The 14994-nt window shown below is 36.3% G+C and overlaps 1 protein-coding gene across 7 annotated transcripts in view; it reads left to right on the top strand.

The window, feature by feature from the left end:
- Kdm4c (lysine demethylase 4C) overlaps positions 1 to 14994 on the top strand; it is a 275732-nt gene that overhangs the window by 15623 nt on the left and 245115 nt on the right. For all 7 annotated transcript variants that reach the window (XM_055630066.1, XM_055630109.1, XM_055630055.1 and 4 more), the window contains exon 3: positions 300 to 475. In XM_055630066.1, coding sequence (XP_055486041.1) covers positions 300 to 475 — 176 coding nt within the window. The remainder of the gene's footprint in view (positions 1 to 299; positions 476 to 14994) is intronic.

The following is a 14994-nucleotide window of genomic DNA, read 5'->3' as shown; positions in this document are numbered from 1 at the left end:
TGGGTTCCCTCTGTTTTGGTTTCTTTTTTGTTTTGTGTTTGTTTGTTTTTTGACATAGGGTTTCTCTGTGTAGCTTTGGCTTTCCTGGAATTCACTCTGTAGATCAGGCTAGCTTTGAATTTAAAATGATCTGCCTGCTTCTACCAGGCTGGTGTCACCACATTCGGTGCTTTATGAGTTTTACAGTACTTTTATTACAGAGATGTTGAGGAAATGTTAAATTGTGTTTTTTGAAAAATAAAAGATATCTAATACTTAGTCTGAAATAGTTTCAGGTTAATATTTTGTTTTGTTTTTAGGTGATTCCGCCTAAGGAGTGGAAGCCGAGACAATGCTATGATGACATTGATAATTTGCTTATCCCAGCACCAATTCAGCAGATGGTCACAGGGCAGTCGGGACTGTTTACTCAGTACAACATCCAGAAAAAAGCCATGACTGTGAAGGAGTTCAGGCAGCTGGCTAACAGTAGCAAGTGAGTCACTGGGGTTTATGTTTGTATTTCTTCCAAAGAGGTTGTGTGTATGGCAAGAAGCCAAGTAGATAGAGAAGATTGTAATGAAAAGAAGTCTCTTTTGTCATCTCTAGTCCTCATCTCTTGTTTCTGTTTTTCAAATGATGGCTTATTCCTTATTTACATTTGCTTATTACTTCTAAGGAAATTGTTCCACAGTTTATTACACCATCTGTAAAATCTAGAAATGTTTTTTTTTTTTTTTTTTAGTTGTCACAATGCAATGCAATGTCCGGATTAAAAATGAATTCCTTTAAGCTTTGTTAGGCAAAATTATATTCATAATTTTGATTAAGACTAAAATTTCATAAGCATTAACAATTTATAAAAGAAAACTATAAGTGAATAGCAAAGCACCTATTGTTATATTGGTTATCTATGATATATAACAAATTCTCAAAATTAGCCTTTTGAGCTATTCAATTTATAAAGTCAGAAACATAGAAGTCATGTAGATTAGTGATTTTAGCTTAGGGTCTCTTCTGAGTTTGTTGTCAAGGTGTTGACTGGGATTGCTGCTGCTTGAGAACTTGGCTGGAAGATTTTTCCCAAGAGTGCTCCTTCAATGAGCCTAAGTTCTTCCTATTTGTCCTTTAAGTGAAACTTTATAAATATGTAGAAACAAGATATATTCCTATTATCTTTATCTTCAGTCCTTCTATATACTCATACATCTTTAGAAACATACCTCTGTTGGTTATTAATATTTACTAATAACAGATCTTTTAGTTAACCAGGGGTTATTTCTAAACCAGCTGTATACCCAAATTACCACAAAGACACTGGGATTTATTTAATTAACCTAGAGCACAATGCTGGGCAATAGTTATTCTATCTTAAACCTCCAAGCCCTCATAATGTCCTACCATTCAGATTTCACCCATTATAGTTGCTTTTAATCAGATCTTAGGTCCAGTCCCTCTCTCCACGTGGTTCTAAGACCTCTCCTGCGGAGTCTCTACTCTTTTTCCTGCTTCCTCACTCTCCTCCTGACCAGGATGTCGCACCCTATCCCTTCCATTGCACAGCATTGGGGCTGGTTGTTTAATTGACAATATAGAGAACAAATGGTGGCATGTTTACACAAACTTGAGACAGATGATGCTTAGCATAAACATCACAATGCAATGTCCATATTGAAACCAGATAGTAAGGTAGAGAAATCAGCATTTAAATGAACAAGGATAAACTGTATACATTCCAAAAGAACATTATACCAACATACCTCAGAGTAAATTGGAGACATTGGTCCATTTTTCTCTTAATTACTTCTGCATGTGTATATAAGTTCAGTATTTTTTTTTTAATTAAGTTTGTTCCTTGACAATTTCATACGTGTATTTAATATATTTTGGTACTTTATTCACTGACCTCTTTTATTTTTCTAACACCCTTGTCAGTCCCTTCTCCTTATAAATCCCTTTCCCATGCACATGCCCTTTTGCTTTGTTATGTGATCTACTGACTTTAATTAAGGATGTCTGAGAGATCATGGATTTATAAATATCAAATGGAATCAGTAGGCTCACCAGTGGGTATACATCTGAAGATAATGATGTCCCCTATCCCTAATCCTTCACTTGTCAATAGATTTCCCCATCCTTTTACTTGCAGTTGACAGGTCTAATATTCTGCAGACCCAGATTAGACAGCCACAGCTGCAGTGAGTTCATGATTAAAATGGCCATGTCCTGTCTAGTGGATGGCTTCTCTGTGTTTCTTCTCTGTCTTCCTGATCCTACATTCTTTCTGCCTTCTCTTTGGCAATGTTCCCTGAATCCTCATATAGTGGCAGTTGGCTTCTTCAAGAGAAATTGAGTAGGTGCATCTTATACTGAATGGGGAGAAGAATGAAGTTTTACTTTTGTTTTTGACACAGGAAGATAGCCTGTCACTATAAAGCATAGGCTGATATTGAATTTGTAGTCCTCTTATCTCAGGCTTCCCAGATCTGGCACTATAGGTATTTGTAACCACACCCAGCAAAAATTTCTTTTTGAAGAGAAGACTGTAAAGAATTTATGCATGTAGTTTTTAAAAAAGATCGATTTATTTATTTATCTATTTATTTATTTATTTATTTATTTACTTACTTATTTATTTATTTATATGCAGTGTTTTGTTTGCAGATATGCCTGAATGCCAGAAGAAGGCACCAGGTATCATTATAGATGGTTGTGAGCCACCATGTGGTTGCTTTGAATTGAACTCAGAACCTTTGGAACATTAGCCAGTGCTCTTAACCTCTGAGCTATCTCTCTAGTTCCTTATGCATGTATTTTCAAACAATCATAACCATGCTTAGTGTTTTTGTTTGTTTGTTTTTATTTTTTCGAGACAGGGTTTCTCCATGTAACTTTGGTTGTCCTGGAACCCACAGAGATCCACCTACCTATGCCTTCCAAGTGCTGGGATTAAAGGGGTACGCCACTACTTCCTGGCCACTTAGTGTTTCTTATTTGGTATTTGATGCCCTAGATAAAAGCCTTAATTTGTAGCTGGAATCATTGCTCAGTTGGTGAAGTGTTTGCCTATCATTCATGAGGCCCTGAGTTTAATTGCCTCATAAAACTGCTGTGGTGACATATGTACCAGGCTCTCTATGTGGAGGCAGAAGGATCATGTAAAGGTTAAAAGTCATATCAAAACCCCCTTAAAACTGACTGTGTCCCAACTCCTGCTCATCTGCCCTCCTCCTGTGAAATCTAAGAATAAAACTCAACCTTAGAACAACAACAATAAAATATCCAATCTGACAGAAACCAAGCCAAACAAAAGATCAGTCAAAAAATGTAATTGTTTAAATTCCTTGCATGGTTGTGAATGGAAACAAATCTTTGGATGAATTTAGCTGGTAAGTTATAAAAGTAAAGTATGTTTGTGTGTGTTTGAGTATATATTTATATATGCATGTTTGTATGTATGTGTTCACGTTTGACATAATAAGCAGATGCTGAAGAGTCCTGTTATTTCTAGTATGGAACATTCTAGTTTGTAAAAATTAAATTTTGAATTTTTAAAAAAAGATGCTAATAGATCTCATTCTTTTAGAGCTTACTGAGAATATGAGACTTTTATTATCTTTTGAGATCATATCATTCAAACTATTAAGAAACTTTATTAATACATGTGTATGTATGTATGTATGTATGTATGTATGTGTATGTGTGTACGTGTGTATTTGAATATGATGTGTTTGTGTGAGAATCCATGTGCCATACAACTGTGTGGTGGTCTTAGTACAACTTTGTGGCATTGGTTCTAGGAATAGAACTCAGGTTCTCAGGCTTCTGAGGCAACTGCCTTTATTCACTGAGGTATCTTCCTGGCCATGTAATTTTTCTATTATTATTGATGTTGTTTTGTAGCTGAGGTTGAAACCAGAATTTTTTGTTTTTGTTTTTGTTTTGTTGTTGTTGTTGTTGTTTTGCTTTTGCTTTTTCAAGACAGGATTTCTCTCTCTATCCTTTGCTGTCCTGGAACTCTGTAGACCAAGCTGGCCTGAACACACAGAGAGCTGCCTGTCTCTGCCTCCTGAGTTCTGGGATTAAAGAAGTGCACCACGATCTCCTGTCTGAACACATGGTTTTTTGATTGTTAGCCAAGTGCTCTACTCTTAAGCTAAATCCCCGAACCTCCTAGAGTGCTTTTACATGTGCTAAGAATGATGTTAACACAACAATGCAGAAGCATTTTGCTTTGTCAATTTATTATTATTAAAAGATGCTGCTCTTCAGTTACTACTAGGTGAGTTAGCTGAGATAAACAGTGCTATATTGACAATTCCAGAAATAGTTTGTACTTAAGAGTAGCATATTTATTAAAACAAAATTAGTATTCTTGGTCCTGTGAGATGGATCAGCAGGCAAAAAAAGTTCTTGCTGTCAAGCCTGACTTCCTGAGTTCTGTTCTGGGATTTACAATGGGGAATGAGAGAATCAATTCCAACAAATTATCCTCTGACTTCCCTGTGACATAATTATGTGAGCACATGCACAATGGAATGAATTTAATAAAAAAATCATATTTTTGGTAAGCATCATATCTTTGTATCATGGGAAGAGTACATGGTGCTTTGTGACTTTTGAAGGAGGTTTGCCCCTTCAAAAAAAAAAGTATTTACAAAAGTAATACATGCTGGCCAGATGTGGGGAATTGTGTTGGCACATACCTTTAGTCTCAGAGCTAGGAATTCAGAGGTAGTCTGGTCTCTGTGAGTTCAAAGCCAGCCTTATATACATAGTCAATGGCAGGCTAGATAGGACTACACAGTGAGACATTTTCTCAGGGAAAAAAAAAAGGTAATGATACATCATTAAAATCTCAGATACAGGAATATGTTCTCCCATATAAAATCATTGTAATATATGATAATTCAGATTATTGGTGAGAGGGCTGGGGATATGATGTTCAGTGGTTGAATTCTTGCCCAACATGCAAAAATTACTGAGTTTGAGCTCCAGCCTTGGTGCATTTATGTGTGGCGATGGAGAATGGGAGGGTTGGGAGAAAGACTACAACTGATAAGAATTGGTCTTTGAAGTCCTTTGTTCTATTATTATCACAGAGAGTGTTTGATCATTATTACTAATAGCCCATTTGATGATTCTGGTATACTGTCTATCTTTTACTTAAAAATTATCTTTTATTTATTTTGTTTGTGTGTGAGGGACACACATTCCATGACATCTCATGTGATGGTCATAGAACAACTTATAGGAGGCAGTTCTCTGCATCAACTACTTGTGTTCTGGGGATTGAACTCACGTGGTTAGCTTTGGTGGCAGCTATCTTAACTCAGTTTTCATTTTTAAAGAACATAAATTTACTAGGGATTAATTTTTATTGGTGTGTCTGTTTATCAAACTGGGATGGTTTGATTATAGATTGATTCTTTTTCTCTGAAAATTACCATGCACATGACATTGTCTGGTTTGTTTATCACTGTATACAGTGTAACCTGAGATATTAAAGTTTTTTTTTTACTATATAAATTGAATGAATAAGTAGTTATGATAGCAAAAATACATTTGAAGTTTTAGAAAGTATTAGGTAAATAATAAACATTTACTTAATAACTATATATTTCTTGGTATTCTGTAGTTTGAAGATTATTAGACACAGTTGGTTCTCTTTTTAGTTATATAATTTAATTATTAGGAATTGTTTGACAATTTCCAGATAAATTTTATTTCTTCTCAAAGTCATCTTTCCTCTAGGTTTTAAATAATCTTTTTCATAGTGTTAAGATGCTGTGCTGCTTAGTTTTTTTTTTGTTGTTGTTGTTTTCAGTTTGACTGACACAAGCTAGAATCATCTGGGAAAAGGGAACTGCTGTTGGGAAAGGGCATTTTCTTGATGTGGGAGGGCCCAGCCAGCTGTGGATGATGACACCCCTAGGGTGGTAGGTCTGTGTTGTTTAAGAAAGCATGCTGAGAAAGCCTCAAAGAACAAGTCATAAGCAATGTTCCTCCCTGGCCTTTGCTTTATTCCTGCCTTCAGGTGCCTGCTCTGCTTGAATTTTGCTTTGGCTTATTTTAGTGATGGACTATGATTGGGACATGTGAACCAAATAAACTCTTCCTTCCCAAATGTTCTTGTTCATGGTGTTAATTAGAAGGCAAACTAATCTATATATGTGTGTGTGTGTATATATATATATAATATATATATATATCTTTATATATACCTTTAAAATAAATATATATTTAAAATATACATATATTCCTGCTAGCAGTTTTATGGGGAAATTTACAGCAAATTTTAGTGGCACTTTTCAGATAAAACCAGGGATTTTTTCTATACAGAGCATATGGTCTTCATAGTGGTTGAGGATTGTTTTGTTTTTTTTCCAAGATAGGGTTTCTGTGTGTAGCCTTGGCAGTCCTGGACTTGCTTTGTATACCAGGATGGCTTGGGAACTTGCAGAGATTCTCCTACAGATATTTGCTGCCTCTGCCTCTCCAAGTGCTGTGCCGTCATGGCCACCTGAGAAATACATTTTTAACTGTTTCTTATCAACACAGTACACAATTTGCTTGGTATAACCAGTATAGAGGATAAAATACTCTTAACACACAATTGATAATATATGCTGTTTTCCGAATCATCTCATGGAATCTTCTTAACAGCTTAGATGTTGATTCCTAACTTATTCTGTTTTTTAATAAAATAGTCCACATTTCATTTTTTTATAAATTACATCTCTCCTTCCACTTCTCTTCTATCCTCCCTTCCAAATTTCTGTCCTTTTTAATTCAATAATTAAATTGAATTACAATCTTTCCTCATTTCTGAGCCTTAGATGTAGGGTTGTATTATGGTTGTATCAGTTGGGGGCTGGGCACTTCACAGACAGTTCTCTACATTTTGACCAGTTATGGCATGTATCGGTATCCACCAACTATAAAAAGAAGTGCCATTGATAGGGGTGAAACGTACAGTTTTCTGTAAGTTATAAAGATAAAAATGTAGAATACAAGTAGACATTATAATGGTTTAGGGAAGTGGCAGTAATAGGTTGGCCTCTAAAGTTCCATGGCTTTACTAGTCTTAAAAGTTTGCTGTGTTTACAATACCAGGCATGAATTTCTTCTTATTAAGCAGGTCTTAAGTCCAATTAACTATTTGTTGGTTGCTGCCACATTCTAAGTGTACCTTTGGGGATACTATGCTGTGCTGGTTATTGTTGTAGTTCATTGACTGTACAGCTGGCAGCTTGTATAGTACCGTCTGATACTATGAAAGCTGTTTTCTCAGGGAAGAGCTTCTGGGGCAGCTAAAACTCAGATTCTTTCAAGAACATGGTGTCTTCAGTATTGGGGACTTAACCTTCAGCCTGTGGGAGGCAACCGAGGGCAATAGCAGCAGCCTATTTTGTTTGGGAGACACTTGGATTTCTCTGACCAACAACTGGAAAGGAGTTTCTCATGTCTGGTAGTCGGAATGCTGCTAATTAGTTTATGGCTCTTGATGAGACCGTTATTACCCCAAGTGGTGTAACTTTGTTTAAACCCACACACATACCCCCCCCCCCCCCCGGAAATAATATGTAATTTTAGGTAAACATAAAATACTATGATTCCCTATGGCTTTTTCAAACACCCTTAGTTTTTTTTTTTTTTTTTAACCTTTTTTTTTTTTTTTTTCACTTTATGTGCATTGGTGTTCTGCCTGCATGCATATCTGTGTGAGGGTGTGAGATCCCCTAGAACTGGAATTACAGATAGTTGTGAGCTGCCATGTGGGTTCTGAGAATTGAACTAGGGTCCTTTGGAAGAGCAGCCAGTGCTCTTAACCCTTGAGCCATCTCTCCAGCTCCACCCTTAGTGTTATTAACCCCTTTCTTTCCCTCTTTCTTGATGTTGTCCTCATACCTCACCATAGGCGCCTTACCCCCTCTTCCCCTTATTAGTTAAAGCTCCTCTTTTTCTGTTCTTCCATTTTCTTCTGAATAGCATGTATACCTAAAGTTTTGGAGCTATAGTTATAGCTACAGATAAATAGGAACATTCTGTGTTTGTATTTTCTGGATCTTGGTTACCTCATGTAGGCTAATACTTTTAGTTCTATCAATTTACCTGAAAATGTAATGTTTTTTTTTTTTTAAACAGCTGAATAGTTTTCCATAGTGTATGTTTGCCCTGTTTTTATTGTTTATTCATCAACTGAATGAAATTTAGATTGTTTCCATTTTTTAGCTATTGGGAATAGAGCAGCAATCAATATGGCTATGCAAGTATCTGTGGAATAGGATGGAGAGTTTATGCCAAGGAGTTGTATAACTGGTTTATTTGGTAGATTTATTTTTAGCATTTTGAGAGTTTTCCATGTGATTTCTGTAGTGGCAACATCAGTTTGCAATTGTACCATATCCTCACCAGCATTTGCTCTCAGTTGTTTTCATGATTGTAGCCATTCTGATTGTGGTAAGATGATATTCAAAGTAGTTTTATTTTTTTTCTCTCTACATATCTTAGCTATCCTGGAACTCACTATGGAGAACAAGCTGGTCTTGAACTCACAAAAATCTGTGTGCCTCTTCTGAGTGTTGGGGTCAAAGACATACACCATCACTTTTAGTTCTCAAAGTAGTTTTAGTTTGTATTTTCTCAATTGCTAAGGATGTTGAATACTTTTTGAGATGGCTTTTGTTACCTGACCCTCATGTTTGGGTCTTCTGTTTTTCTTCCATTGATAAACATGTCTGTTTTTTTTTTTTTTTTTTTTTTTTTTTTTTTTTTTTTTTTTTTTTTTTGTTTTTTTTTTTTTTTTTTTTTTTTTTTTTTTTTTTTTTTTTTTTTTTTCTTTTTTTTTTTTTTTTTTTTTTTTTTTTTTTTTTTTTTTTTTTTTTTTGCCTGTACCATGCTGTTTTGTTACTATCTATATATTACCATCTCTCAGAAAGATATCTGGTAATCTGGAATCTTGTAATCCCTTCAGTATTACTTACTTTATTTATTCATTGCTCAAGACTCTTTTGGAGTTTTTTTTGTGGTCTCACATGAATTTTAGGAGTGTGTGTGTCTGAAGAATGTTGTAGGGATTTTGTATGGATTGCATTGAATCTGTAAATTAGATTGTTTTTCATAGATTTTTTTTTACTTTTACAAAATTAATTCTACCAGCCTGTGAGCATGGAAGAGTTTTCCATTTTCCTTAGTCTCTTTCTTCAGAAATTTAAAGCTTTCATTGCAAAGGTATTTTACTTTTTTGATTCAGTTTATTTCTCAACATTTTATTTTATGTTTTTAGGCGATTGGGATTGGTATGTCTACGATCTCTTTATCAGTATATTTATTGTTTAGAAAGGCTAGAGAATTTTGAAAGTTTATTTTTGTCCTGCCACTTTGCTGAAATTACTAGCAACTTTATTGCTCTAATTATTGCTTCAGATGTTATATTACAAAGGGGATGGGAGTGGATGGCTGTGGTCCTTTTCTGATTTTAATGGGGTTGTTTTGAGTTTCTGTACTTGAGATGATATTGGCTGTGGTTTTTATTGTATATAATCTTTGTATGTTGAAGTATCTTGTCTCCAGTCTTATTCTCTTTATTACTTTTATTATGAAAGCATGTTGGATTTTTTAAAATGTATTTACTTTTATATATATATATGTATATACACTATATATATAATATATATATGTATATATAGGTGTTTGACTGCATGTACGTCTATGTGAGAGTGTCGGATTCCCTGGAACAGGAGTTACAGACAGCTTTGAGCTATCATGTGGGTGCTGGGAATTGAACCTGGGTCCTCTGGAAAAGCAGTCAGTTCTCTTAATTGCTGAGCCATCTCTCCAGCCTGACATGTTGGAGCATTTTCTGTATTTTTTGAAATGGTCATGTGATTTTTGTCTTTATATCCACTTATATGATTTATTGACTTATGCATGTTAGAACTATCCCTTCATCTCCAGGAAAAAGCCAACTTGATTATGATGGATGATAATCTTTTTGATATATGCCTATATTTAGTCTACAATTATTTTATTGAAGATTTTTGCATGTATGTTCATTAGCCTGTTCTGTTTTGCCTTTGCTTGGTTTTGGTGTTAGAGTGATACTTCCTACCTAGAAGGAAGAGGTTTGTAATTTTAAACGTAAGTTAAGAAATATTGATTCTAAGCCAGGTGGTGGTAGTACGTGTCTTTAATCCTAGCACTTGGAGGGCAGAGGCAGGTGACTCTCTGAGTTTGAGGCCAGCCTTGTCTACTGAGTTCCAGGATAGCCAGAATTACACAGAGAAACAAACAAACAAACAAACAAACAAACAAACAAACAAAATCCTCTTTAGTCTGTCTTTAGTCTGATAGAATTCTGCTCTGTAACCATCCAGGCCTGGACTTTTTGTTGGTGTTGTTAGAATTCTTTATATTACTGTTCATGTCGTCTTACTTGTCATGTTTCTTTTTATGTTTAGATTGTTGGTCTCTTCTTGTTTTGACTTTGGCTTGGATGAATCTAAAAATTCATTAATTTCTTGTAGATTCTAATGGAATATAGGTTTTAAAAATATTCCCTTAAAATGTTCTGAATTTCCTTGGTGTGTGTCGTAATATTTCCTTGTTCATTTCTGATTCTGTTAATTTGGGTCTTTTGCTGAGTTGGATCTTATTTATTTTCTCAAAAATGAGCTCTCAGGTTCATTAATTCTTTGTATTGCTTTCTTTGTTTATCTTTCATTAATTTCTGCTCTGATTTTTATTATTCCTATGTGTATAATGGATTTGACTTTGGTTTGTTCTTTTTAAATTCTTGAGTAGTATCATTGTTTATTTGTGTATGTTCAGATATGTGTATTTTAATGCATGCTCTTAGGATTCCTCTTGTAGGAATGCTTTTATTGATTCCCAGAGATATAGTTTTGTTTTACTTTAGTTCCAGAAAAAAAATATTACTCTTATTTCTCATATGACCCATTTCAGTAAGAAATTGTTTAATCTCCATATGTATGTGTGTTTACTGGAGATTTGTATGCTATCAGTTTTAATTTTGATAACATTGTGTACAGATAGGATATGTGGAGTTATTTCAATTTTCATGAAATTTTAAGGTGTATTTTTTTGCTTCAGAATATGGTCTATTTCAGAGAAGCTTCCATGGGCCACTGAGTAGAGTATATATTCTTTGGTATTTTGCAGGGATACTCTGTTAAGACCTATTGGGATAATTGCTGTGTGATGTCATTAAATTCTGATGTTTTTTTTTTTGTTTGTTTATTTTTTCTCTAGATTATTTTTCAATTGGAGAAGTTGATATTGATATATCACCTACTATTACTGGATTGTAGTTAATTTTATGTTTTAATTCTAGTAGTATGCTTTTCATGAAATTGGGTGTATCAGAGTTTAAATAAATTCTTGGGATTGTAGTTTCTTCTTGGTTAATTGTTCCCTTGGTTAAAATGAAATGTCCTTTATTTTGTCTGATAAGTTTCAGTTTCAAGCTTATTTGTTTATATTTATTAGGGTCAGGGCATTTGCTTGCTTCATGTTCTCTTTTTCTTAGAATACATTTTTCCATCTTTCCCCTTTAAGGTATTGCCTACTTTTAAAGCTGTAATTAGTTTCTTGTAGACAACAGAAAGAAGGATTTTGTTTCTTACTCCATTTGGGTGACCTGTTCTTTGATTGGGGAATTGGAGCTATTGATGTTTGATGTTTATTGATATTGAAAGGTGCATGTTGATTGAAGGAATTTTATTTATTTTGTTGTTTGTGTTCTTTATTGGTATTTTGTGTTTCAAGAATTATAACTTCATTTGTTTTCCTTCTAGTCTTGGATGTGCTTGTTCTTCTCTTCAGTCAGAAGTAATACTTCCAGTATCCTGTAGGGCTTGTTTGGTGGACATGCATAATAAGAATGATGTGATAGTTATTATTATTATTTTGAGACAGTGTCTGATGTAGCCTTTTCGGGTCTGCATCTTGGCCAGGATAGCCGTGAATTCATAGAGATAGCTGTGCCTGCCTCAGTTTTATGGATGGTGAGATTAAATGTGCTCACCATCATGGCTGGCTGACATGAATTCTTTTAATGTTCATTATCATGGAAATTTTTTTCTTTTTCATTTGTGGTTGACAGTTGTGCTGGGTATAGGAGTCTAGGCTAGCATCTATAGTGTTTTAAAATGCATGACTCCAAGTTTTATTTCCTTTTAAAATTTCCGTTTGGAAATAAGCTAAATGTTTTTCTTTATCTGTTATCTGTGTTTTTTTTTTTTTTTTGTTTTGTTTTTTTTTTTGTTTTTTTTTTTGCATTTTCAATACTCTGTTTTGTAAATGTAGTGTTTTAATTATGCTATGCCAAGGAGAATTTTTTTTTTCTGGTCCTACCCAGTGTTCTGTGTGCTTCCTGCATCTGTACATGTGTGATTTTACTTAATTTGGGGAAGTCTTTTCTTTTTCTCCATTTGTTTATTTATTTAATCACTTTACATCCCGATCCCAACTTCTCCCTCTTCTCCTCTCAGTCCTAACCCCGTACCCTCCTCCTCCCATTCTGCTTTCTTCTTTCTAACAGAGAAGGGGAGACCCCCCCCCCCCCCAGTTGGTACCAATCTACTCTCTTAAATCACTGCAGGACTAAGCACATCCTTTCTCACCTGGGAGTGACAAGGCAGCTTAGCTATGGGGAACTGACCCAGTGGTAGGTAGCATTTTCAGACACAGCCCCTACTCCTATTTTTAGGGGACCCACATGATGACCAAGCTGCACATTTGCTATATATGTAAAGGGGGGCGGTCTATGTTCCCTCTGTGCAAGCTCTTTGGTTTCTGGTTTACCCTCTGTGAGCCTCCATGGGCCCAGGTTAGATTACTCTGTAGGTCTTCTTATGGTGTGCTTATCCCTCTGACTCCCACTTCCTTCCTTCCACTCTGCCACAGCACTCCCTGAGCTTGACCCATTGCTTGGCTTTGGGTCTCTGCCTCTGTCTCCATCAGATGCTGCCAATGGAAGCCTCTCAGAAGACAGTTTTGCTAGACGCAGAGTGTCTTAGTAGTGACATTGGTTGGCCTGCTTCTGTGGCTTGGGTCTCAAGCTGGGCCAATCACTGGTTTGCCATTCTTTAAAACTCTGTTCCATCTTTGCACCTATACTTCTAGACAAGACACATTTTGTGTCAAAAGTTTCATGTGTGGGTTGATGTCCTTCTTCTGCTGGGAGTCCCACCTGGCCACAGGAGGTGCCAACTTTATGCTCCTTAACACCTGTTTTTCGTAGTCTCAGCTAGGGTTACCCCCATAGACTCCCAGGAGCCTCCCCTTTCTCAGAGATGCTCTCCCACCCCCTATTTCTGTTCTTTCTCCCAGTTCGTCTCCTCACCTGCCCTCCTTCTCTCTCCGTTCACCTGATTCCCATTCCCATTATCCTCCCCATACCATCTCCCACCCAGTTCCCTTTCTTCATCTACTTCAAATGTCTATTGCATTTCCTGCTCTGAGTGAGCTTCAAGCATCTTCTCTTGGGCTCAACTTGGCTTCTTAGGGTCTGTGAATTGTAGTATGCTTATCTTGTACTATATTGCTAATATCTGCTTATATGTGGGGAAGTTTGAGCTGTTTGTGTCCTTAAATAATTTAATGAAAAATTCCTTGATGAAATTTAAGTTCTGTGTGCCGAGGTTTATGTAGGGAATTTTTTTGGACAACATGTCTGTAGGATTGGTGGGTTTTAGGGGGAAGAAGAAGAAGGCCTTGGATTTTCATATTGAAATTTTTATCATATAACTTGGGCATGTGGACTTCTTTTGTTGGTTCTGTGTCTGATGTGAGGTTCTAGACTGTCTCAGGTATGCCTGTGGACAGGCTGTGTGCCTGAGGCAAGGCCTGAGGGATGGGGATGGCACAGGCAGATGAGTTTTCTTGCACTCATCAAGCTGGTTCCTTGTATAGATGTATGATCTGTGTATTCCTTTAGGTTGGATAGTATACAGCCTGGCTAGGATCTGGTGGAACATACTAACTAAACTAGTGCACATGATATTCAGGCTGTGGGACCAGTGCCAAGTCCAGGGCTTAGAAAGACATTGGCAGCAACTGATCAGATGGGGCAAGTCCACAATATATTAGGCTTGTGACAAACATGGGAGTTGGAAACAGCACAGGCAGGACTCACCAGACTGATTTTGAGGGATGGAGAGTGTGCATATGTGCTATGGTTCAGGAGCTCACAAGAGGACCTGAGTACAGGGCTGAGGACTAGGGCAGGGTTTGTATATTGGATTTGACATAGGCAGCTGGAGCGGAGGAATAGGGGAGAGAGAGCACAGGTAGTCTATCTGGTTGGTGACTACAAGGTCTCTGGTAGCTAGTGGGCCTGAGATCAGTCTAGTCCCAAAGACATCATCTCTGTTTTATCAAACATTAATCAAACTCCAGAGAAATTCAGCTCTCTGCCCAGGGTTATTTAGCTTTTGTATGATAAACCTTGATGTGTTTGGTCGCTATTACCTGCAATTACAGTTCTAGGACTGCCAAGGCAAGAGAAGCCTGGTCATGAGTGTGACTTTTAAGATCTGTGTTTCAGTGAGTGAAAAGTGCTGAGAATGTGTTATTGAGTCAGTTTTGAGTGAATTGACATTTTGAACAACTATGATGGCTTGAGAGCATATTAATGATGGGCTCTGGAGCCTGTGAGAGTTTGTTTACATTAGATTGAGATGGAAAGTTCTACTTTAACTGGATAGTGCCTTTGCATGGGCTGTGATCCTGGATTGGAAGAAAAGGAGTGATGAACTGGCCATGAGGATTAGTCTTTTTTGGATTCCTGAACTCAAATGCACGTGGATTAGCCATTTGAAGCTTTATTCCTAAAGTGAACCCTTTCTTCCTTAAGTTGCTTTGTCAGAGTATTTTTTTTCACAGCTATAGGAAAGTAACTCATACCTATTGTGTTTCTAGTTATGTGCAGTGTATCTATCTACCTTTTCATTCATCATTGTATGCATTTCTATGCTCGTAAGATGAATT

Source organism: Psammomys obesus, unplaced genomic scaffold (genome assembly GCF_907164565.1).
Source record: "Psammomys obesus unplaced genomic scaffold, mPsaObe1.curated_primary_1811, whole genome shotgun sequence".
In the NCBI taxonomy this organism is placed as follows: domain Eukaryota; kingdom Metazoa; phylum Chordata; class Mammalia; order Rodentia; family Muridae; genus Psammomys; species Psammomys obesus.
Note: the sequence above shows the minus strand (reverse complement) of the source record. Positions and strands in the feature narration are given on the sequence as shown.